Here is a 25,273-nt window from a genome sequence, read left to right as displayed (position 1 = left end):
TCTGAGATTCCCTTTGCCTATTCCTACTAAGCCACTATCCTTCCATCTCATCCCCACTTGCCCACAGACGGACAGACATACACACACACACACACACACACACACACACAGCAGCAGCAGCAGCAGCAAGGTTCATTAGGATGCACAGATGAGAAACATGTGGTTCCATCTCTGTGTGGCTTCCTCAGCTAGTGTCCCAACTCAGCACATCTGGTGTCTAGGAAATACTTTCCTTTCTTTCTTAAAGAGGGAAACTGAGACCAAAAAGGAAACAGATACAGAGTTCCTAGGGGAAAATTGCTTTGGCAAGAGTTTAGGGATTTCTTTAGAAACAACATAGTGTGGTAGAAAGTGGTCATGGGTACAACATTGAGTTCTGCCACTAACAGGCTATGGCCCTCACCTAGTCACTTAACCTCTCTAAGCTCAACTGATCCATCTGTTCCAAGGAAGACTTCTTGGGGCAGGAAGTAGCTCAGTGGCAGAGTGTACCTGGCATCACAAGGGCCTCAATGACTGTCAGCTGCCTTCCTGATGTGAGCCACTGGGAAGAGCTGAGGCATAGACATCCAAAAAATCTGGTCTCAGATCCCACTTATTGGTTGTGGGCCCCTGTGGGTGTGAATAACCTCTTTGAGCCTCAGTTTCCCCTTCTGATGACCACCCTGCCATTGTGAGGAAGAAATGGACAAGGTCTTCCCGTTATGGGTGACTTGGTCAATCCCTGCCACTAATTACATGGGACAGTAGCTAACAAGAAATATTCTCAGTACAGGGTTACATTTTTTAAAATTTGTTTTTGTTACTGTCAATAAACACTTTTCTCTTATTCAGAAGCCAATTTCAGCCCTACCCAGGCTAAACTGTCGTGAACAATCACCAGCAAGCAAAGGGGTTGGGGGGTGGGTTGACCCAGTGGTCGTGATGAAAGCAAGAAAGCTCCCGCGGAGGAATCACTGCAACTCACATCTGGTGAAAAAGCCCCCACGGAGCAGCTCAGATCCAGTTTACAGAGTGGGTTCTCTCACCATCCTTGGGGACTATATGTCTAAAGGACACACCCCAGTAGAACACCTTGTAAATGGCATCCTCCCATGTACAAGAGAAGGGAGGTAAAAATCAAGCACACGCAGGAACTGCGAAAGAAACCCAAAAGACCCAGAGGCTCTGCTCCTGTCCTAACTGCCCCAGCCCTTTACCTCCAAGAGGCAGCTTCCTACTCTCTGGGAAAGACCCCGCCCTGAAGGTGAAGCTGAGGGTGCCAGCAGAAGAAGAGTTTCCATGGCAGCACCTGGGCAAAGGGGGGTGAGCTCACTCTGGACGGCAGCGAGTGAGGTGTGGAAACAGAGACTCAAATTTCCGGAGGCTATTTCAGTTTTCTTTTCCGTTTTATGCAACTTCATTTATGATATCAGCCAGGGCTTGGCCACTATTTTGGAAACTCCCCCTTGGAGGCGGGGTGCTCCCTCTACTGGCCCTGAGTCCCTATAAAAGGCCTGAGCTGCAGAGGATCCCTGCAGAGGATCTTGAGACAGCAGCACGTGCGTCCCCCACAGCCTCTGCCCACAGGTACCATGAAGGTCTCCGCAGCTGCCCTCGCTGTCATCCTCACTGCTGCCGCCTTCTGCATTCCTGCCTCTGCCTCCCCATGTAAGTCTGGGGCCTGACACCACAACCCACAGAGTAGGTCCACCCACTGCCGGGAAGGCCCACCCCATCCTACTATCCCAGCCCTTGCCCTCTTTTCAAGTATAGCATGTATACTGTCTGAATCCCATTGTTTACATTCTTAAATTTTGTTTTAGCCAGATGCCCTGTTACCCCTGATAGATCTCTATGCCACTTCATGGCAGGGGCCCCCAGTCAACTTTTCTGAGTCTCCAAGGTCTATAGCCCTTGAGTTTTGCAATTGCTCTCTGAGTGTGAACTGATGCTGAGGATATCGGTAGGCAGGGGGTAGCTGGACTGACCTTGAAAAATGAATGACTCATCCTGTCACCAGCAGGATTTCTGAGAAACTTCTAAATTCTCAACAAAACTCTCCTGAGATAGTCATGGTCACTCATTTCACAGATGGAAAAAAAATGGGGCTTATAAAAGAATAATTAAAGCTAACTAAAGGCCTACTATGGGTTAGGGATTGTGCTGTTGCTTGACCTGTCATCTTATTGAATACAAATACTCTCTGGAGTAGCTGTTCTAGACTTACAGATGGGGAAACAAAGGCCCAGGCAAGTTAAATAACTTGCCTAAGGGCACACCCACCTAGGAAGTATTCAAACTCAGCCCCATCTGGCTGGGATAAATACTACTGCTCTTCTGGGAAGAGACAACTGTGCTTCCCAACAGAATCTTGAATTAATTGACTAACAAGAGGTTCTCTATTCAAAGCCCTTCTCCCTACAGCCCAGTCAAGGGCTCCTAGGATGCAATATGCAGCAGGCCCCACTTGGGATCCTGGCTGAGCCAAGGAGCCTCAGCTTTGGATTCAGCCCTCCCCAAACCTACCCTATGCAAGTTTTGAATTCATCAGGGATTCTGGAAGGGCGAGAATGAGGGCAGAACCCATGACAGGGGAAAAGGAGGTCCAGCATGACCTGAGAGCCAAGGGCAGTGGGTTATGATATAGAAGAAAGGATATAAGCTCAGCTCAAGGATCAATTGACAGGGAAGAGATACTTTCAGTCTTCTGTTGGAATTCCCATTCGGCCACTGTGTTCCATGACCAAGTGCCTTTACCTCTCTGAGCCTCAGTTCTTCCACGGTGGATAATAGTCTTTTCAAGATCAGTCATGTAAAATGCCCAGCACAGTGCCCAGTGTCCATTGGCAATGAATAATGGGGGTCTCCTTTCTTCATCCTTTCTCACAGATGCCTCAGACACCACACCCTGCTGCTTTGCCTTCATCTCCCGCCCAGTGCCCCGCAACCACATCAAGGAATATTTCTACACCAGTAGCAAGTGCTCCAACCTAGCAGTCGTGTGAGTCTCAATCCCACTGATGCCTCCAGGGGGGTGAGGAAGGGTTGACTTGGCTCCCAGAGTCAGTGATCCCACACTCCCACTCATCCTCCAGCTACCCAAGTAGCCACAGTACTTTCATCTCTAGCCTCGGGGTTTCCAGCCACAATGTAAAAGAACTAGACGAGGTATCTTTGGAGGATCCTGCCCACCTCATGGGCTAGGTTCCTAGGACTCCACTTGCTGGTGCAACTTTTACTTGAAAAGAATTTGAAATGCCCCTGCATAGAGAAGATGGACTCCATCATCCCTTTTCACTGAAGAACCCTAGAGTCCCCCATATTTCACACCTAACCAAACCAACCTAAACCTCAAAGGAACTAGGGGAGGAGGTCTAAGGTCAGGGGCAAAACAAAACAAAATAACAACAACAAAGTATTTATTTAAGAAGAAATTTTTAGGGCTGGGGATGTGGCTCAAGCGGTAGCATGCTCGCCTGGCGTGCGGCCCGGGTTCGATTCTCAGCACCACATACAAACAAAGATGTTGTGTCTGCGAAAAACTAAAAATAGATAAATAAATAAATTCTCTCTCTCTCTCTCTCCTCTCTTTAAAAAAAAAATTTTGAAAAAAAAAAAGAAGAAATTTTTAAAAAGAGAGAGGGATTCACCTTTAAATATGCAAGCTAATATATTTGGGGAAATAGAATAGTCCCTACTGCATGGGAAGTGCCTACTGTGTGTCAATGCCTTATGTGCATCATTTCTAAATTTCACATAATGGCCCTGACAGGTAAGCTCAATTCTGCTCTCAGAGAGTGAAGCTGAGAAATTTGTTGAGTTCTCCAAGATTGCACAGTGAGTCTGGAGCCTGTCTCTGGAATCTCCTTAGTTACTTAAGAAATAGAAAATGAAAGAGACTGAAAATGGGGCTTGATCTAGTGTCACAGACCTCTAAACCCAGTGACTTGGGAAGCTGAGGCGGTAGAATCGCAAGTTCAAGGCCACCCTCTCTCAAAATTTTCAAAAAACACACATATATATAAAAGCCTGGAGACGTAGTTCAGTGCTTGCCTTGCATATGCAAGGCCCTGAGTTCAATCCCCAGTACTTAGGGGGAGGGGGATAAAAATAGGGCTATCATCAAATTTCCTATGAAAATTCAAAGTTCTTAATCCAAAAAATGTTCATAACATGGTAAATTTATAGGTATTCAAAAATGGAGTTGGTGAATGGTCCTGGTGAATCAAAATATACTGGTAATATTTTGCATTACTGATTTTATTTCTGAAAACAAATATTTTTCAAAAGGAAAAAAAAAACTATTCCCTAAATATCTCTTATGGGCAGAGATTAATAAAACCACCATCCCTGCCCTATGGACTCACAATCTAATAAGAGATGAGACAGACACAGCAATGACTAGAGTACCCAGCAAAGAACATCACACAGGAAGATAGGGAATGTGTCTGGTTTCAGGGGTGAGGAGAGAGGATTTAGAGGAGGTTGTGGCAAAAGGCACTGTTTGGGGCATGATTGGGATGGCAGGGGAAAGCCTGTGGGATGGAGTCTATCAGACAGAGAGGATGCCTGCAGGGTTCGACTTTGGTTTCTGTAGGGACTCCATGTAGGGAAGCCCAGAGGGCCTTGAATGTCAAGAAAATCAACAACAACAACAAAAAAAGAGCTATCAAATGTAAAATGAGCTGGAAACTCAGCCTAGGAAACTGGGGTCCAGTTAAAGGCTACTGTAGCTACCCACGTGTGTAGTGCTGGAAGCAGAAGGAAAGGAGAGATGGGAGAGAGGAGGTGGAATTAGCCAGGGCCATGGACTTGAGGTCAGGGCCCAAGGGGAGGGAGAGGCTGACAATGTAGCTGAGACCTCAGCCTACGTAGTTAGAGAAGAGTGGAACCCCCTTAAGTCTCAAGGACAAGCTGTCTAAAGAGGAAGGAGCCAAGACAACCCTGTGGAAACAGCTAAGAGATGGAGGGGAGGGGAGTGTAAACAAAGGGCTGGTAGCTGAGGACATTCTCTTGTAGGCGGAAGGGGCCTTCCAATAAAAACAAGGCAGGGTGGCACTGCCTTGGTGAGCACTAAAGCACGTCTGCCATGTCAGAACCATGCATGCCATGGCGCTCCAAAAAGGCCCTATCCTAGTCCCAGCACCATTTCCCTAAAAAAGCTTAGATCTCTCACTAAACCTTCTGAACCTCAATTCCTTCACCAAAATGGGATGACGGAAGCACTTCCCTGGAGCTGGGTTGTGGCTCAGTGGTAGAGCGCTTACCTAGCACCTGTGAGGCACTGGGTTCAATCCCCAGCACCACATAAAAATAAATAAATAAACAAAGAAAATATAGGTACTAAAGATATTAAAAAATATGACACCATATTTAAAAAAAATAGAGAGACAGAAGTGCTTCCCTCCTTAGGTCACCATGAGAATAATAAAATGCTTAGACTACTCCCCGGCATCTATAAAATAATAGGTGAAATTTAAGAAATGAATGCAATTTATTTATCTCCTTGTTCATTCAATAAACATCTGTTAAGCACCCACTGTGTGCCAGGCCCCAGGGCCCAAGACTCGGGAAAGAGCACAGAGAAAAGGACAGCAATTGAGAACGCCTGCTCTGAAGGGCAGGTGGAAGGAGAGAAGTCAGACAAGTAGAAGGTCCTGAAAATGGGGGGAGGGAGGGAAGAGTTGGCAAAGATGGTCTGTTCTTGGTATGGCGTGCTGCAAAGAGGAGGAAGTGGAGACTAGGCAAGGCTCATCTCAGGTGTTGGTTTCCTGACCTTTTAACTTCCTGGCCACAGGCCAAGGGTGCCAAGAAGAGAGCACTGAATAAGGACAGGGTCTATATCTGAAGCTTCCACACTTTTCCAATAAGAAAATAAACAGTGAGAGGCAGAAGAGCCTAGAACACCCCTTCCCCTATTTTTCTCATCCGCTCTGCTCACCAGAGTAAGACACAGATGGTCAAGTGGTCTTGGGTGAGCCTCGGAACAGCAGAAAAGTTGCTCTAAGAGCAAACATTATCCATGAGAGAGCTCAAAGAGCAACCAGGAAATTCTCATTCTCAAAACACACCTAAGCCTTCACTTTATCTGAAAATATGTGGGCTCACAAACATGCATAATATACTTAAAAATGGTTAAGGCAGGGTTGGGAGTGTTGCTCAGTGGTAGAGCATTTGCCTATCATGTATGAGATGTATGAGGCCCAGGGTTCAATCTTTGGATGGGGGGATTAAGATGATGTTATATGTTTTACCACAAATTTAAAAAAAAAGTTTCAATGCTGTTAGACATGGAATCAGAATTACACAAGGTTATTGACTTTGAAAGACATATGGACAGATGCCTATAGAAAGAATGAAATCAAACTAAAAAATGAAAAAGATATTTAAACAAGGTAGGCACATAGCATATCAGAACATACTTGAGAATAATACTTTATTCTAGGGAATACATCAGAATTTTTTTAAATTTTAATAGTTGTAGATGGACAGTGTGACTTTATTTTTTTTTTATATAGTGCTAAGGATTGAACCCCGTGCCTCATACATGCTAGGCAAGCACTCTGCCACTGAGCTACAGCCCCAGCCCCTACATCAGTATTTTGAAAATATGATAGTTATTGCAAAAACAGGCTGATTTACAATTTACCTTTATTGTTTCTGACACATAATTAATTCCTTTGGTAGGCCATATAATAAAATGGCATACTGTGAGATTCAACAAGATCTTTAAAATAAACTTCCAGACAGCTGCACAATAGTTAATTTTCTTCCTATAAGAACCTTTAACTTATTTAATCTTAAATACTAATTTAAGTAAGATAAGACCATGTTCAAATCCCCCCAAAATAATAGTAATGTGTAGGAACACATCCTAAAGGAGAAGCCAAAATTTAAAAAGGCCAAGTAGACAAGGCTGCCCCCAAAATATGTGTTAATGGGCAGCTATTACCTAACCTACAATCTACCCCACAGAAAACCAGGCCCCCCCAGACAGGCAAGGTGGCAGCTGGACTGACCTGTATGACTAGCAACTTTTATATTTCCAATTTATACCATCAATACCTGCAGAGATAAGGCCTCCAACCTTCACAATCTTTATATTCTGCTTGGTAATTTGGTAGAAGTGCTTTGGCACTGCCAATCTCAGGTCCCTCAACCTCTCTGGGCCATGGTCCAGGACCAGGACCTTGGTCTCATGTTGTTCTAATCCACCCTAAAGCAGAGGTCTCACAGCACTCTAATAACATTACCTATACATGCATGCTATTCTTGTATAGTATTTTTCAAAACTCATTATCTCATTTGAGATCCACTACAATTGTTCAAAGCAGGAATTATTTCTGTCCATATTTTAGAGGTTAGCAAATAGGCCCAGAGACCCTAAGTGATTTGTCCATAGTGATCCAACTACTAAGTAGTGCAACAAAAACTCAAGTTCATCTCCTTCTTTCATTCACCCACCTGTGCATAGATATATTCCTGGGTTCATTTGTTGAGTGTCTACTCTGTGCCAGGCACTGTGTTGTCTATAGTCAAATCATGTGTTCCTTTAGAAACTTTTCTTAAGCACATCCTGGAGGACATCTTTTTTCTCTCTGCATGGTGAACCCAGCACAGGGCTTGGGGAAGGGGAAGTGCAGAGAAAAAGCAAGTGGTTAGCCAGTTCAACCCTGGGCTCTGGAGTCTCCCTATCCCCTTAGCATTACAGGCTGCATGTATCTGGGTGGGGGTTACAATGCACACGACTTTGCTTCTGGCTTGGAGCCCTTAGATCCAACAGAGGAAGAAATGCCTCCTAAAAAGAAATAGCACCTCATGGCACTCCAAAAAGGCCCTACCCTAGTCCCAGCACCATTTCCCTTTATGTCTCAATCCACCTCATCCCCTAATCTGGCTGTCCCAGTGCTAAGAAGGTCTCACTCTCTTCTCCTCTCCCACAGCTTTGTCACCCGAAGGAACCGCCAGGTGTGTGCCGACCCAGAGAAGAAATGGGTTCGGGAGTACATCAACTCTTTGGAGATGAGCTAGGATAAGCGGCACCTTGAACTTCAGCTGGTGTAAACTCGCCTGTTGCTACCTGCTCTCACCCTAACCACCTTGAGAAGCTTCTCCCCAGTCCCCCACTCCCATTCACCTGTTGGAGGGAAAGTTCTACCACATAGCAGCAATTAGAAAAGGCTCCCGACCTAAGCCTGGAAGCCTTACTAAGGCCCTGCCTTAGCAACAAAAAGTCTCTAGGCTCTGAATGTCAGGCCCCTTGGCTTGGCTATGGTTCTATGACTAGAGAAGGAAGTCAGCATGTTTCTCAAGGAAAGAAGGAAGACCGGGATCCTGAAGAAATCTCCCATGGCCAAAGTTGCCATCTCAGTCCCTCAGGAGGGAGGGCTGAAACTATCAAACAGAAGAAATCAGCTATTTTTTTTTCTATTTTTTTTTTCCTTTTCCTTTCTCCCCAACCCTCACCCGAGCTCCCCCCGTGCTGGAGATGGAACATGCTAGGCAAGCACTCTACCACTGAGCTAGACCCCCAGCCCTTTTAATTTTAGAGACAGGATCTCACTAAGTTACCCAGATTGGCCTCAAACTTGTGATCCTCCTACCTCAGTCTCCCGAGTAACTGGGATCACACCACTTGATCTGACAAAAAATCAGCTTTTCATTAAAATTTTTCAGTATAATTACAAAACTGGCTCCTGGATTGATTTCCTACGTGGGAACCCTCTTCCCCCGTGTACATTAAGCAACAGGGGTCCAGGCTTGAACTTACCTGATGCCCACACTAGCCTTGAGGGCCATGGCCCCACCCAGTGAGCAGGGCTGGGAGCCAAAGTGCTCTCTTGCTCTCTATCTCTCTCTCTCAGAAGTGGGCACTGGCAGGCAGAGCAGGTAAAGTAACTAACAAGTGACTTGTCCACTGGGTAGGAAGGACAACAGTCACTATTTCCCAGCCCCAAGCCCCAATAATTTATCCATCTCCCTGTCACAGTACCTCCCTGTTTCCTCAAACTTTGGTTGGCCCTTCCACCTTAGCCTACCCTCTACCTAATCCCCAGTGGGTTTCTTTACGACCCTTGCCCTTAGAACAGGATAGTGACAATCCTGAAGGTCTCCAGGCTTTCAAATAAGGAGAATGGGGGGGGGCATTTTGTGGTTTTTACAACTCCACCAGTACCTCTAAAGTGAACTATTCCAACCTTCCCAACTATGTGTCCCTTCATATGAATATGTAATGACAACAGATATAGGTAACATTAATTGAGCACTCACTATGTGCCAACCATGGGCTCAGCCTCACATATTCATCATTCTTTTTATGGGGTAGGTATTATTGTTAGCCCTGTTTACAGGGAAGAAAACCCATGGCAAGAGAAGGAAATGATTTGCCCACAAAACCCCACAGCCAAAAAAAAAAAAAAAAGTAAGGTCTAATGCCAAAGCCCATATTGTTTTTTTTTTGTTTTTCACCTTCAAATTGCAAATTTTCAAACTTACAGAAATTTGCAAGAATTCATTCATATGTTCTTCATCTGGATTCAAATATTAACATTTCACTATATTTTCTTACCCCTCCCTCTCTCCCTCAGGACAATTTGAAAGTTGCAGAGATGATGTCACTTCATCCCTAAAAGTTTCAGTGTATTTACCCTAAGAGTAAGAACATTTCACATAACCACCAAACGAGCAACACACTCAGGAAACTCATCAGTGACTCATCAATACTATTTCCTAATATAGGATCCATCATCAAATTCCCCTTTTTGTCTCAAATAATGTCCTTTATAGCTATTTTTTTAAAATATTTATTTTTTAGTCATAGTTGGACACAATACCTTTATTTTATTTATTTATTTTTATGTGGTGCTAAGGATCAGTCCCAGGGCCTCATACATGCGAGGCGAGTGCTCTACCTCTGAGCCACAACCTCAGCCCCTGTTTATAGCTATTTTTTAAGATTAAGGATCCAACACTAACACACCACAAGGAGCGAGAAGAATAGAAGTTCAGTGGATTAGACAAAGGAGAATGAAGGGAAGGGAGAGGGACAGGAATAGGAAAGACAGCGGAACGAATCTGATATGACTTTCCCATGGACACATATGAATACCGTGAATTGCCGCATCTTGTACAACCACAAGACTGGGATCCTAATTAGAAACAGATAATCTCCATGTATGTAAAAATGTGTCAAAATGTACTCTCCTGTCATGATAACTAAAAAGAAAAAATTTTTGAAAAGAAAATTGCACTAATGGAAAAAAACTCAGGGTACAATGAAGTACACAGTGGATTTAGCTTTCATGTCTTTTTGGTGTCTTTAAGCATAGTTTTTTCATTTTTAAAAAATATTTTTTAGTTGTCAGTGGACCTTTATTTTATTTATGTTTATGTGGTGCTGAGAAATGAACCCAGTGCCTCACACATGCTAGGCAAGTGCTCTATCACTGAGCCACCATCCCAGCCCCCTATTATTTTCATTTTCAAGATACTGATAGTTTTTAGTTCTCATCAGATTTTTTTCCCAGTACTAAGGATTGAATTCAATGCCTTGTGCGTACTAGGCAAGCACTCTACTACTGAGCCATACCCCCGGTCCCAGATTAGATGTTTGTAGAATGTTTCTTAATTTGGGCTTGCCTGATTATTTCCTCATAATTAGATTGAGGTTAAAACATTTTTGGTAGGAATGCTATGGGTGATGCTGTCTTTCTCAATATATTATATCAAAGTACTTCATGCCAGTTTTCTGGTGATATTAAGTCTGATGGCTTGGTGACCCATGTACTCTTGCTACAATGGGCTGCCTGCTGTGTGCCAGGCACTGTGGTAGGCACTGAGGGTGGGGTGGGGAGACCAGAATAAAGAGGTGCATAGTCACAAGTCACCATCTTCACCTTTAGGCAGCTGGCAGTCCAGGGAGGACTATGAGCAGATTAAACATATGATAAACACAGAAAGAGAAGCAACTGTACAAAAGGCGGTGGTGACACTTAGGTGGAAGAATTACATCACTGAGTGGGTGGGACCAGGAGCCCGGGGAGGAGACTTCAGAGATAACTTTTTTTTTTAGTACTGAGGATTGAACCCACAGGCAGGCTATCACTCAGATATGTCCCCAGCCCTTTTAATTTTTATTTATTTTTTTAATATTTATTTTTTAGAAGTACAATACCTTTATTTTGTTTATTTATTTTTATGTGGTGCTGAGGATCAAACCCCAGGCCTTGCACGTGCTAGACAAGCGCTCTACCGCTGAGTCACAATCCCAGCTCCTAATTTTAATTTTTAAATGCCTCGGTTCCTACGCTCAGGTTTAAGTTGCCAAGGCTGCCCTTGAATTCGGCCTTGAATCCTCCTGCCTCAGCCTTCCAAGTACCTGGGATTATAGACATACGTTATCATGCCTGGCTAAGATGAGGGAATGTTTATATGGAATTCGAACGATTTGAGTCAAGTTTAACAGGTAGAAAAGGAAGGGAAAGGAGTGATAGGTAGTGGGAACAGCATATGCAAAAGTGGGAGGCAGGAAAAACAGATCTTTGATATTCTTTTTGCTTGTTTGTTTGTTAATCAGACTTAATATCACCAGAAAACTGGGGAATGAATCCACTTTATCACTGAACCATATCCCCAGCACTTTTTTTTTTTTTTTTTTTGTACTGGGGATTGAACTCACGGGCACTTTACCACTAAGTTACATGCCCAGACTTTTTATTTTTTGAGACAGGGTCTCACTAAATTGCTTAGAGCCTCCCTTAGTTGCTGAGGCTGGCCTTGAATTTAGATCTCCTTCCTCAGTCTCCTCAGTCAGTGGGATTATAGGTATGCACCACAACGCCCTGCTGGTACTATCTCTTGCAACCAAGAAGGGGAGTGTGTATATAAAAGGGGTTGTCCATCACATCTTCCTAATGGCATATCCTGAGAACAACCCCTGCCCCTAATGTGGACTTACTTGAGTCCAACAGTTCATCAAATACTTTGATTTTCTTTTTTAATTTATGCCTCGCCACAGACCTGGTAGTTAACCAGACAAGCATAACTTTTCCACTTTTCAGATGAGGAAAGTTAAGCTCAGGTAGATCAAGTAACCAGTTCAGTCCACAGGCCAATAGATGCCAGGAGTGGGGCTCAAGAATGGAACTTGAGGGTTCTATTTACCAAGGCGATCTGGTTGCTAACACTTGGAAACTTCTACCTCCAAAATCTGGACACCTCAATGATCCTTCTTGTTCCAGAGGATAGGTCTTCTCCAGTTGTGCCACCATTCCCCCACAGCCCTGAATTTCCGACTGCCCCCCAGGTTGCCTCTAACCCCACCAGGAGAAGAAGATGGCCCGTGTAAAATCAGCTGATATCTCTGAAATCACCAGGACAATGCTCAGGTACCCATGGCTGAAGGATACATACTATACCAAAGGTGAGGCTGGAATGAAAAGGAATAGAGTCAGGGACAGGAGCCTGAAAAGGCAAGGTTACCTGGCTCCCAGTTCCAGGCAGGGCACTAAGTTCAGCAAATCCACTAGAAAGGTCAAGGCAGGCCCCTGGACATATTGATGGCTCCCCCACAGCCCTCAAGGTAAATGTCTAGCTCTGCAGCAGGATTTACAGGATCCTCTTAATCTGGGACACCTGTGTGTCTCCCCGGCTTCTGCTCCCACATCTGCACCCTGCTCTCCACCCCAACTCTCACACCTCCAAGTCTTCACATAAGGTGTTCCCTGTGTGTTCTAACGCTATTTCCCCTGCTCTATATGGCTAACTCTTACTTGTATGAAGACTGATTGTGTATAAATCTCCTCTGGAGACCTTCCCAGATCCTCCCAGCCGGGTTAGGTGAGATGCCTGTGGGTTTATCACCTATATCTGTCTCCATACTTGTTTCTCTCTGTTAATGACTAAGAAACATTTCTGTTTCCTTCATTCTCAAAATGTGGTCCCAGGAGCAACAGCATCATCATCTTACTAGAAATGCCAATTATCAGAGCCCACCCCAAATCCAGTGAATCAGAGACAAAGAGTCCCAGAAATTATACTAAACGTCCCAGAAATCTGTGTTTGAAAAAAAAGCTCTCCAAGTGATTCTTGCACACATTTGTTTGAAAAACTGAAGGAGCCAATAGTTTTTACCCTTAACTGAATATTTGAATCATCTGGGGAGCATCCTAAAATGCCTAGGCCCTTTTTCCACAGTATCCAATTCAGTTAGTCTTATGTAGGGTCTAGTTATGCTCAAAGACCCCCCAAATAACTCTACTATGCAGCCAAAATTAAGAATGCCTTGCTAGTTTCTTAAATTTCAGTTATATAGGAATCACCTAGAATCTTGTCAAAATGAAAATTCTGACTCAGCAGGTCTAAGGTGGAACCTGAGATTGAGCAATTATGAGAAGCTCCCAGGCTTTGGCACTGCTGCCATTCCACAGACCACATGTTGAGTAGCACAGTACTATGAGAGTAAGACTGTGAGCCCCCTTAAGGGCAGTAATTATGCCTTACTTACTTACCTTCCTGGTATCTAGCAAAATACCTGATGCTAGCATTCACTAAGTGCTTAACGAACAAATGCCTGAATGAATGATTCTTTTGTCCACTTTGCACCTGCTGTCTTATCACCATGCACTCTTATCCTCTTGCCAGAACTCAAAGAAGTCATGACTCATGCTCTGCTGCCCTTGTCCTACTACCAGGTAAGACCTCTAATTTTTGCTACTCCAGGAGATGTGTCAAAGCACAGGGACAGCAAACTGCTCCTTTCCATGCAAATCAGTTCACAGAAACCTGACACTCTTAGATGAGTCACTTTCTTCTTTGAGCCTCAGGAGCTTCCTCTGTCACAGATCAGCCCCTGCACACCTGTTGTAGAGTTGCTAAGTCACAAAATCTATAAGGCCCATGCTATGCAGGGAGTGCTTACTCATGGGAGTCTTTTTTATTGGTTAACATGGGGATTTTTTTTGATACAAAATGCCCAGTTAAGTTTAAATTTCAGATAAACAATTAATGGTTTTTAAGTATAAATATGTTCAAAATTTCCAAATTTTTCATTTATTACCTGAAATCCAGGTTGAACTTGAGCTTGACATTTGGGTTTTTGTTGTTGCTTTTGTTTGTTTTGCTTATTCTTTGCTAAATCTGGAAACCCTGCTCACCATAAGTCAGAGCTCCATTTTCTGAAATCATGACAATCAGTTAAAAACCTCTGACTGAAGTTTCCTTTCCCTGTTGCACAGAGAGATCTGTTGTAAATATAGGAGGGCTTGAGAAGAGACAAGGATGGATCCCAGACAAACCCTTGGAGAAAGTCCTTGCCCCACCCCAAAACCCCACTACAATGGAGCTAGAGTTACGGTTAAGAGCTGGGAGTGTGCTCAGTGGTAAGAGCACCTGTGTGGCATGCATGAGGCCCTGGGCTCCATCCCAGTACTGCAGGAACGCGTACCATACACACACACACACACACACACACACACACACACACACAAAGTTAAGAGCTAGATTATCTGAAGAAAGTCTGCTTTCCTAACTAACCTATTATGTTCATGAAGGCAGGAAAGATAACTGCATCCCTAGCAGATAGCAGATATTCAATAAATATCTGAATGATCAGTAGTCTATTTTTTCCCCTCCTTTAATCCACTCAACCCCAACTCTTGCCCTTTCATGTCCCTGACCCAATGACCCTTTCAAAATGCTTTAAGATCCCCAAATAACCAAACTGTATTCAGATCAACTTATAGGTTGCTTTGCAAACTGGTCCTTCTTTGTTCTTCAAGACAACCTCAAGAGGGGAACAGAAGAACAAGGATTATTAGCTCCATTTTATAGATGAGAGGTCTGAGACCTTGGCAAGGTGAAATAACTTGCCCAAGTCATGAAGCGGGTTAGGAGATAGCTGTAACTCCAGCCCAGGTGGGAGACTAGAGGGTGTCTCTCTCACCCCACCCTCTTCTCCTCTACTCTCCCCTTCCCAGACCCCAGAACTCAAGTAAAAGTCTGGGGGGGCCCCTCTGACTACTCTGCCACTCACACCTTTCAGTCACCAAAGGAAGAGTTTCCCCTACAACCGGAGTGCTGGAGGCAGCACCGGGGCAAACTGAACTTAGTTCCTTCCTGCTACTCCAAGAAGTTTGAGATGTACACACACTGGCTCACCGTGTATGACTGGCAAAAGGAGCGGGAGAACGAGAAGATGTTACGGAAAATGAGAGACAACGCTAGGTGTGGGGTTTTTTTGTACTTTCCACATCTAGGAAAGAGAAGAAGGGCAAAAACAGGGAAGGCCTGGGGATCAGGAGGCAGCAAATCTGCCTACAGGTCCCAGAGAGGACCTGGGGTAGATATCACTGTCTTTCTCTGGTCTGAACTCTGAGCTGGACTGAGTCCCTGTGGCAGAGCTGGGGTTGTGACTTGAGGAAAGAGCAAGGGAAACCAAGGATGCTTGTGCAATTTCTCATACAGGTATCTCAAAGAGGGCACCCACATCCCAAACTGCTATCCCCCCATGAGTAAGTTGGCTACAAGATACCAGGTGGGATCCAGACCCTTCGAACCTATCATTGACCCCCAGAAGTGGCAAAGATTAAAGGTTAGGACCCTTGTGGGAAGGAGAATGGGGAGACTCCCTCCTGGTGGGTGCCTCTACTTTGGGCTCACACAATCCTTTAGTGCTCAGTCCTTGCCTGCTTGTGCAGAGGGTGGAGGGGGATTAGAGGGGAGATTGGTTGAACTCCTTTCATTAGAAGTTCTTTATCTTTCTCTTTCTTCCTTGCCACTGCCTGGCTTGGATGGGCAGGAACTTACAGAAATGCTGAAATCTCCGAGAGAGGATGAGCAGTTCTATGCAGCACATGTGAGGAGTGGCAAGGGTGGAGGAGGGTTGTTTCAGGTAGAACTTGGCTGAGCTGGAAAGCCAAAAGAAGCTGGAGGTGAATGGTGGGTTTGGAGGTAGTGTTCCAAGTGTAAATTCCAGCTGTGTCCAAAAGACAGGAACTCTGGGAGGTGGTGGCCAAGCTCTCTTCCCTTTCCTCCAACCTCTTTCTGCAGGCTCTGGGGTGCCTGGGCAGCAGAGACAAGTTTGTCATGGAGGCACTATGGCAGGTGGTGAGTCTTGGGGCTACATGGAGTTCAAAAAGGGAGGAAACAGGGTCTGAAATGTGCGGAGTGTATGCACAGACACAAAACAAGACTCCCCAGGGTGCCAGACTGATAGGTCACATCCAGTGGGGAAAGAGTTACCATGCCCTTAGTTCCTTAAAGAACAGCTTGAAGAAAGGGGAAATCTAACAGAAAAGATGGTACACTGAAAAGCCAAGAACTGGGGCTGAGCTCATTCTCTACCTTAACTGAAACAATACTCCATGTCTGCATCAATTTACACCTAGGAGCAAGTGTTCTAATCCATAATCTCATTTAAATTCTACAACATTAGGAATAGTTTTTAGTATCTAACTTTCTAATAAGAAAGTAAAAGCTCTGAGAATCCAAGGGTTTTTAGTGAAAGCCAAGTGGCTGCTAGATACCAGATAGAGATTTGAATAAAAGTCTAACTCACGGGTTCAGGGTTCCTTGCATTGCACCATTCTGTCTGAACCCTATTTCAGTACACACAGGTCACTCTCTAGGTCTGTTTCTTCTTTGGTAAAACTGAGAAGTTAAACTGACATGATCCCTAAAGTCTGACATTCCATCACTTGATGCTGTTTCCATCACCTCTTTCTTAAATCAGGCCCACTCTGGTAAAAAGAAAGTGAAGTATGAGGCCTATCGAACCCTGGCCATCCTAGGTGAGTCTGATCTCTCCCTGGGCAGGGGGCTGGGGGAGGTGCAAAAGTGCAGCCACTTTCTCTTTGGGTAAGGGCAGAAGGGAGTGGAGTGTGCACCCTCTCCAACCTAGCATTTGGCAGGGTCTGGAAACTATCCTAGGTGCTGTTGAGCAGAGAGAGGAAGGTGGAGGGAAAAGGGAGAATGGATTGAAGAGGAAAAGGAGAGCTTCTGGAACTGTGTTCATGCTCGGACAGCTGCTCAGGTGTCCTGGGAAAATGGGAAGCACCTTGAAACCCAGTACCGGGAACATCTGTCTAGAGAATACAGGGGAGTTCAATGGGTCCTTGAAAGAGGAGCGGTCCTGGCAGTTCTGCCCTGACTTGAGAACCCTCCCCATCCAGGTTGCTTGAATAAGCATGTGATCCAGGCTTTCATCAAAGAGTTGAAGGGGAAAAATGAGGGTCGAAGGATGGAGACGCTGATGGGCCTACGAGCAGCTCTGAACTCCTGGGCTGCCGTCCCTAAAGACAAGGTGATTGGGAGGAGAGTCTGTAACTGGTGCAGAGCAGGTCAAGGTAAATGACCCGTTTGGCTGGGGTTTGGGACAGGAAGGTGACCTACCCTTCAGATTAATGAAGCATTGTGCTTGTGGAGTCCCCTCTAGAGCTGAACAGAAGCATATGGCTTGTCCACTTGCCAATCAGACAACCTCTGAAAAGCCAGCTTTCAGAGCCACAGTTTGTTCATCTTTAAAATGGAGATAGTTATTATCTTGTGGCATTGTTGGAAAGATTACGTGACATTACATATCATGCCTATTATAATGCCTGTGTTCTTTAAATGGTTAACCACCAAGCCAGTTGTGGTGGTGCCCACTTGTAATCCCAGCGACTCTGGAGCCTGAGGCAGGAGGATCCCAAGTTCAAGGCCAGCCTTAGCAATTTAACAAGACCCTGTCTCAAAATAAAAAAAAAAATTTAAAAGGACTATGGAACTACTATGTAGTTATTTAGTTATATAGTTATGTACTAATTATAATGCTCTCAAAAAAAAAGCAAACTCTAAATGGTAACCATTATTGTTATCTCTAAAAAAACCTATTAGAGCAAAACCTCTGTCCATAGGGGACAAGAACCCAACTGAGTTCTCTTGACACTTCTCTCAGTTTGTTTTTGTCCCCTCGCCACCTCCTTTTAGAGTCCTCTTCCTTTGACTCTACCACTGCTTCATATGAAAGAAAATCCTTCATTCATCCATTTATTGAGCAAATATATATTACATAGTTTCCATATGCCAGGCACTAACATAGGCCCTTAAGATACATCAGCAAACCAAATAGGATCCCTGCTCTTGTGGAGCTTACACTCTAGTGGAGGGAATCATACGATAACCAAAAAACTTAGAAAATTACATAGTATGTCAGGTGACAAGTGCAATGGAAAAAAATTATATAACAGGGGGAGGGTCACCAGGAATGTCAAACAGAGATGGAGATGGGATGAAATTTAAACATAATAGGGAAGGTCTCCTTTGGAAGGTCTCCTTTAGAATGTCCATTTGGACAAAGACGTGAAGAAGGTAAGGGGGTTAGCCTTACAGGTATCTGAGGGAAGGCATGCTGAACATAAGAGGGCCAGTAGGTGAAGACAGGAGTGTATTTGCTGAGGTCTGGGATCAGCAAGGCTAGTGGGGCAGAATTGAAATAGGAATTCAGAGGGCAATAGGAAGAGAAGTTCAGGTCAGAGAAGTTAAAACAGGAGGCTAGACTGTCTGTGGCCTTTTGGGCTACTTTAAGTACTTGGGAGGTTTTTGAGCAGAGCTGTAACAAGATCTAATTTACGTTTTAAAAGGTTTACTCTGACTGAAACTGAAACAATCCTGGTAAGATATAATGGTGGCTTGGACCATGGTAGTCACAGTGGAGTTATTAAGAAATGATGAAGTTCAAGATGTAAGTAAAACTCTGTTGGACTGGACATGAGCTCCAGTGAGGAAATCAGGGTGCAGCCAAGATTTGGGGCCTAGTAACTAAAGGGACAAAATTGCCATCAATTAAGGTTAAGGGAATTCCCAGACAACAGGTCTGGAGGTAACAGCCAAAGTCCAGTTTGAGATGACTTTTGGTAGCTCCAAGGAAGATGGCAAATAAATGATTGGATAAGTATAATTTGGAGTTTGGGAGAGAAGTCTGAACTAGAGAAGGAAGTTGGGATTTGTAAGCATACAGATGGCACTCAACATCACTAAACTACATGAGATTTTTAAGACCAAAACTCCTGTTTGGAGCATTCCAATGTTATGAGGTCAGAGAAAAGAAGAAGGAATCAGTAACTATTGAGAAATACCCAATGAAGTTGGATGACAAACCCAAAGGGTGGAATTCTGAAAATCAAGTGAAAGAACATATGTCAAGGAAGAACCTTATCAGGAAATGTAAGCACTGAGGATTGATATGTGAATATAACAATGTGGGCATCACTGATTGTCTTAACTGAATCATTTTCATGGTGCAATAGTGGTAAATGACTGATTACAGTGGATTTAAGAGAGATTGGGCAGAAAGAAATGTGATAAGTCTCAATGCTGAGGATAATGATCCATTAATTAGGAAATGATTTTGAAGAGAGTGAGAAGAGTTGTTGCAGCTGTGTCTTTGAGTGGGTGAGAGGGGATGAGATCTGGTATAGTTCATAGCAAAGAGCAGAAAGAAAGAGGAAGTGAGATGGAGGTGGTGGTAGGTATATTTGGAACTCCCTTTCTAGATGCTTTTATTTTCTTAGTGAAGTAGGAAGCAGAGCCATCAGCTGAGAGTGAAATAGAGGAAAAATGTTAGAGGCTCCAGAGGAAAAAGTGTGAATTAAAATAAAGGAAAAGAGAATTGCCTTAAGAAAAACTATAATTGATTTTTAAAAAATAGATCTACCTAAGGTTTGTGCTCACACATGTAGCAAGATGAATCATGACTATTTTCCTCCAGAAAGTGCAGACACAGAGTAAGTGAGGAGCTGGATGTAACTAGCATCAAGGTTCTGTCAAGGAGTATAATGAAACAAGAGTGGGTAAAAAAGTTGAGCGTGAGTCAGGGTAATGACTGTAGCAGAACCATGGAATTCAAGCTGGGTAGAGGGAAGAGGAGGAGCAGTGAAAAGGTGGCAGGCTCAGGGGATCATTAGTCCTTTGTGGAACCAAACCATGGTTGGCATTGGGAAGTGAGCTGGAAAAACAGGAGGTGATGCTCAGAGAGTGGTATCCATGAAATGGAGATGATGGAGAAGTTGCTGGGACAGGTGATAATTAAGTTTCTCTGTGGTATGATTGGCTGAGGAAGAGGGAGGAGGTTATTGGAGGAGAGCCATTAGATCAATTACATGTATGTATTTTTTTAAATACCAGGAATTAAGATAGCTGAAGTATTAAAGAAGTAACAGTCATTCCTTCTACAAGATAAAGTCAGGAAGAAATCAGGAGATATGGCCTAAAAGCAATTAGGTGGCAGCAAAAATAAGGTGAAGTGGATGAAATAATGTAGTGGCATGAAATTCATTTTAGAGAGAAAGGAGAATGGTTTGAATAAGCCCTTTTATAAAGCATGAAGCCTGACTGAAGACATAGCATCTCCAACTGTCCATTTCAACTACTATCTCCTTTTCAGAGGATTCAAATCGGAGATGAAGAAACTCTAGTGGATGTGCTGCAGACAGTGATAAAGAATTCATCACATGAAGCAGCCCTGGAGGCAGCCTTGTGCTTAGGTTTCCTGAGACCTTGCAGCCAAATGGCCCAAGAGTTTTTGCTGGAGTGCCTGGGCCAAAGGCCCAAGACCCAACAGATGAAGGTGTGAAAGGAAGGAGGCTGGACTCTGGGGAGCACTGGGGAAAGAGAGACCACTACTTACTTGGGTGGCGTTGGGTCCTGTCATACTCATCCCAAGAAAATATGCTTTGGCTGGAAGCACAGAAGGGGCCTCTGTGTGTTTATGAAGATATTTTTTGCTTAAGTATAGGATTATGTGGACGTATAAATGTACACATCTTTGTATATTTGATATGTATGAGAGCTCATTTATGTATGTGCACTAAGTGTAAACACGAACTTGTGTTTTCACTCAAGAGGTAAAGAGACAGAAGGAACAGACCTGTTCCCCACCAGCTCTAGGCTGAGCCCCCAAATCCATCTGGCCATTCAGATACTTGTAGGTATACACTTGGATACCCTGCCCCACCTCACCCCTCACAGGCACTTAGGATGCTGGTCAAGGTGATGCATGTACACTCAGCGGCAGTCATCACGGCCATTCTGGACCAGCTATGTTCTGCTGTTATCCTTGAGGTGAGCTCTGGGCTGCCCTCTACTCTTCTTTCCTCAGCATTTGGACAGGGTGGGATGATGAGAAGTAGGACCTATCTTCCATACCTCCCCACCCCTGCCCTCAGGACCGCTTTGAAGCTATCCAGATGCTCAGAATCATTGGGTTGGAAAAGATCCAGGCACATGGACTAGAGGAAATCACATTTGACCTGCTCAAGAGGAAGACACATAATGAACCCTTCCATGTGAGATCACAGCTCCCAAGCCCAGGTTGCCCAAGCAAGGTTTAAAAAAAAAAAATATTGCCTCATACTATAAGACTCCGTTCTCTTCCACCTATTAAAATGCTGTTGCTCTTTCAAGACCTTTCCAAATGACACCTCCTACTGGAAGCTTTCCCAAATCACCAAATTCAGCCTTGCCATTTTCTATGTTCTTTTACTTTTTATCAATACTATCGCTTGCTACAGAGCCAGCACTCCTGTAAACATTTTTCTAAAATGTAGATCCCATTGTCACAGCTTTGCACAAAACTTTTTCTTGGTGCCCTCACGCTGGCTTACTTTGTTCCACAACTGGAGCCCTGCCTACCTCTCTAGCTTCATTTCTCACCCGGATGTCCCTCAGAGACATATGAACAACCATGTCCTGATTTCCACGTAATGTCCCAGTGTAATTACTCTGAAGAATCTCAGTTTGGTCACCTCATTGGTCTGAACTATTTTCAGCTCTCTGTCCTCTCTGCACTTTTCTGGCCTCCAGACTTTTGCACAAACACCCCGCTCTGGCTAAGTCCCACTTACCCTTCAAGTTTCAGCTGAGGCATCACCTCCTCCTCCAGGGGAGATTTTCCTTGTACCCAACGCTGAATCACACATCCTCCGTGTGCACCTATGCAGTACTGCCACTGCCTATTAGCTTGTCTGCTTCCTTCACCAGACTCTGCACTCAAGGCAGGGACAGTACATAGCAAAATGGAAGTGTTCAATAAAGATTTGTGCAGTACTTTAGTGTACAACCCTGCATTCCCTCTTTTTGCTGTTCCACTTTGATCCCTCTGCAGGCTGTGAGGCAGGCTGTGGCTGAAGCTATAGAAGACCTCAAGATGAAGCCTATGATGCTGAACTTGATGGAGGAGTGAGTGGCCTGGGCTGGGAGCTGCCAGAGACAAATCCTAGGCTGTGGAAAGGGAATTGAGGGTTTGGCTGAGAACCTTGCCTATGCTGCTGGTTAAATCATACTTTGACCCTAGAAGTTTTGTTCATCTGTGAAAAGAGGCCAATAATACTACTCAGGATTGCAGTAAAGCTCAAATTAATGTAACTTGAAAGCAACTTTTAAAAAGTATTCCTGGGGCTGGGGATGTGGCTCAAGCGGTAATGCGCTCGCCTGGCATGCACGGGGCACTGGGTTTGATCCTCAGCACCACATAAAAATAAAATAAAGATGTTGTGTCCACCAAAAACTGAAAAATAAATATTAAAAAAAAGTATTCCTGGATAGATGTGAGTCCTGATCATAGGAAGTGCCTTGTAGCAAACTATTGTACCTACTTTCCCTCTTCCAGTGCCTTTCCTGACCTGAGAGAGGGAAATTAAATTAGCATCACACATCAGCATTAGACCCAACTCACTCTGGGCCTGAGAAGCAGCCAGACTACCTCCCATTCTCCCTCTTAATTGGACATTTTTACTCCCTTCTGCACAGGCAACTGATGGATCCAAATCCTGCTGCACGCCAAGAAGCAGTCATTTCTCTGGTAAAGTGGGCTCTGCTTCTCTGACCCAATTCCTGAGATATGTGGAGGGCAGGGGGCATGGGTGATTGAGCAGTCACGAAGGGAAAGAAATGGCTCTCAAGTTTGGGGAGGTTAATTTTAGAATCCTAACCCTCTCTCATGAGAACTTTTTCTTTAGGTTTGGAGATGGATAGGATAAGGGACAAGAGATGAGTGTTACTGGATATTGTAGAAATTGTCTCAACTCTTCCTCGTAAATAATGGGAATTAGAACCTTATGCAGTGGCTCAAAAGGCAAAGAAGGGGTTATCTCAGCTGGGAAACATCATTTCCTCCTCTCTCTAGGACACAGGGTCATCCCAGAGGGACTAGAATGGGAAAGAGGAATGGGTACCTTCCCAGGGCTGGCTATTTAGGCAGTCTCACTTGCCTCTGCCAGGGCGTCCTGGGGATCCGTGGTTCACAAGTGTTCTACTTGCTCTTGGACATGTTAGACACGGAAGAGAACCAGGCTATGAAGAAAAGTGTAAGATATTCCTGCTACTTTCTAATCTTTTCTCCCCTTCCTCCAAATCTCACAAAGGGGGTAAGTTCTCAGACACTGTCCTTGAGGCCATAGTGGCCTGTGGCTAGTTTCCCCTCTCCTGGGTAATCCCTCCCCTTCCAACCTGAGTCCAAATTCAGCTAGCCCTGTCAGTTTTTGTTTCAATGCAGCTACAAGAAACATTAATTCTTTGTGCCTCAACTGATCCCTGGATCCAAAACATGCTGAAGAACAAGGTTTTCTATGTCTATGAGGCACCTAAGACCAATGAGAAGGCAAAGCCTACAGGATTCTGGAAGGAATCTGAGAAGCCAGAAGAGTTAAATATTCAAGATTTTCGACTTGCTAAGTTGAACCCTTTGCTTATTGCAAAGTCCATCTCCAAGTCAGATCAGAAGAAAAAATTGCACGCTTTTTCACCCTGTTTCCGTAAACCACAAAAAGAAACACCAGAGGTCACAGGCCCCTGGGAGCCAGGGATTAGGAAACAGTTGAGAATCCTTGCTCAATCCTCCAAATAGATCAGCTCTTTGGACCTAACCCCCATTCTCTCCCTGAGGATGACTCCCATGCTTCCCTGAAGAAAACAATCCATACATCTTTCCTGAATAAAGGAATATCTCTATACCTACCACATCTCTCTCAATCACCATTGCTGTTTCTTCATCAGAGGTTGCATAGAACATACACCTTCTCACTCTTGGTAAAGGGTTCTTTCCATGTAGTCAATCACATGTCCTTTCATCGAGGAAAGAGGGAAGGCAGAGCCACAACTTCTCTGGGCCAGCCTGCCTCCCTAAACCAAGTCCTTGTCTGTTTGATGATAAAGCTAGAGAATTGAGTGTCTGCCTAAAGAGGGATGCTGAGGGAAATGTAGGAGAAAATGCTAGGAGGCTTAGTTCTTGGACCATTTCTTCTAACTCTCCCGACCCTAGCCTACTAAGGTGTCTAGGACATACTTAAGCTTTAATCAGCATCAACCAATCTTTTTGCAGCACCTACTTGCTAAGTACATTGCTAGTTTTTATTGACCTCAGAGTCATTCCCTTCGAGACCCTATTTACTCTGTAAAACAGATTTAGTTTTCCCCTTATTTCTACTAGTTTCAGTTTTCCTTTGCCAAAAGGACTAACCACATCGGTCCCAACAAGCCACCACCCCTTTCAAGAAGGGAAAGTCCAGACTTTGAAGTTAGACAAATCTGAAATTTAATCCTAAGGCCCATGACTTAATAGATCGTCGTTGACTTTGGAAGAGTTATTTAACATTTCTGATACGGTTTTGCCACCTATAAATTGAATAAAATCATGCCTATTACCTTAGAGAACACCTATGAAGATTAATATAAAGACTAACAGTGCCTGGCATTACATGGTAAACACTCAAATATGAACTTCCTTTTCTTTCTTCAGTGGTGTCACATGAGCCTGTCTCCTGTCACTCCTGTTACTCCCCAATTGTAATGAAATGATCTCATAGGAGATCAAGTTCTTCTCGCCAAGCAGAGGTCAAATGGGTGCTCTCTTCCGCTTTACAACACCCCAGGCTCTAGAGCAGATCAAACAGTTATTCTGAATTTAGTATATTATGTTGCTCAGCTTTATCTCCCAATCTTCCCCACCACTACTAGATGCGTGTCTTGCCTCGGGGTTTTAAGTAAAAACTCAAAGTGTGGTTTTGCTATTCTGGAGTATAAGCAGCACTGCCTGGGGACCCCTCTAATAGAGCAGCACAAAGTCCAAAGATAGAGAAGTCTTCCTGTCTTGCCTACCCTGTAGTTTAATAAACTTGTCTCAGCCTCAACAGGCTGTAGGTGAATCCATGGCCTTATTAACCATGTTATAGGGTCTCAATGTCTGCAAAATCCTCCTTAGATGTCTCTAATCTTTCCTCTGCATTTGTGGGTATCTTTAGGATGTCTTACCACTCAGCCA

The 25,273-nt window shown here is 44.2% G+C and overlaps 2 protein-coding genes across 3 annotated transcripts; both read left to right on the top strand.

The window, feature by feature from the left end:
* Positions 1–1,534: 1,534 nt before the first annotated feature.
* On the top strand, positions 1,535–8,621 carry Ccl5 (C-C motif chemokine ligand 5). The gene is made up of 3 exons (XM_026380266.2): positions 1,535–1,650; positions 2,872–2,983; positions 7,926–8,621. Exons 1-3 carry the CDS (start codon positions 1,575–1,577, stop codon positions 8,011–8,013), a joined length of 276 nt encoding a protein of 91 aa, XP_026236051.1. The 5' UTR covers positions 1,535–1,574; the 3' UTR covers positions 8,014–8,621.
* Positions 8,622–12,315: 3,694 nt separating this feature from the next.
* On the top strand, positions 12,316–23,860 carry Heatr9 (HEAT repeat containing 9). 2 transcript variants are annotated; one of them, XM_026380270.2, is made up of 15 exons: positions 12,316–12,403; positions 13,624–13,673; positions 15,023–15,204; positions 15,445–15,455; positions 15,777–15,835; positions 16,030–16,086; positions 16,712–16,769; positions 17,151–17,281; positions 20,402–20,584; positions 20,986–21,078; positions 21,183–21,302; positions 22,121–22,194; positions 22,765–22,816; positions 23,235–23,321; positions 23,510–23,860. In XM_026380270.2, exons 1-15 carry the CDS (start codon positions 12,316–12,318, stop codon positions 23,858–23,860), a joined length of 1,596 nt encoding a protein of 531 aa, XP_026236055.1. The 2 variants fall into 2 exon arrangements, with proteins under 2 accessions (XP_026236055.1, XP_026236054.1); XM_026380269.2 differs by having other exon boundaries at positions 15,445–15,571; positions 15,779–15,835.
* Positions 23,861–25,273: the final 1,413 nt, after the last annotated feature.

This window comes from Urocitellus parryii, chromosome 7 (genome assembly GCF_045843805.1).
Source record: "Urocitellus parryii isolate mUroPar1 chromosome 7, mUroPar1.hap1, whole genome shotgun sequence".
Classification (NCBI taxonomy): domain Eukaryota; kingdom Metazoa; phylum Chordata; class Mammalia; order Rodentia; family Sciuridae; genus Urocitellus; species Urocitellus parryii.
Note: the sequence above shows the minus strand (reverse complement) of the source record. Positions and strands in the feature narration are given on the sequence as shown.

What these genes read in the sequence shown, in the direction of transcription:
- Ccl5 (XM_026380266.2), top strand. Translation starts at nt 1,575, where the DNA reads ATGAAGGTCTCCGCAGCTGCCCTCGCTGTCATCCTCACTGCTGCCGCC. An exon ending in TCCTGCCTCTGCCTCCCCAT is followed by an intron (nt 1,651 to 2,871) that starts GTAAGTCTGGGG and finishes CCTTTCTCACAG; the next exon opens with ATGCCTCAGACACCACACCC. An exon ending in TGCTCCAACCTAGCAGTCGT is followed by an intron (nt 2,984 to 7,925) that starts GTGAGTCTCAAT and finishes CCTCTCCCACAG; the next exon opens with CTTTGTCACCCGAAGGAACC.
- Heatr9 (XM_026380269.2), top strand. Translation starts at nt 12,316, where the DNA reads ATGGCCCGTGTAAAATCAGCTGATATCTCTGAAATCACCAGGACAATG. An exon ending in CACATAATGAACCCTTCCAT is followed by an intron (nt 21,303 to 22,120) that starts GTGAGATCACAG and finishes ATCCCTCTGCAG; the next exon opens with GCTGTGAGGCAGGCTGTGGC. An exon ending in AAGAAGCAGTCATTTCTCTG is followed by an intron (nt 22,817 to 23,234) that starts GTAAAGTGGGCT and finishes TGCCTCTGCCAG; the next exon opens with GGCGTCCTGGGGATCCGTGG.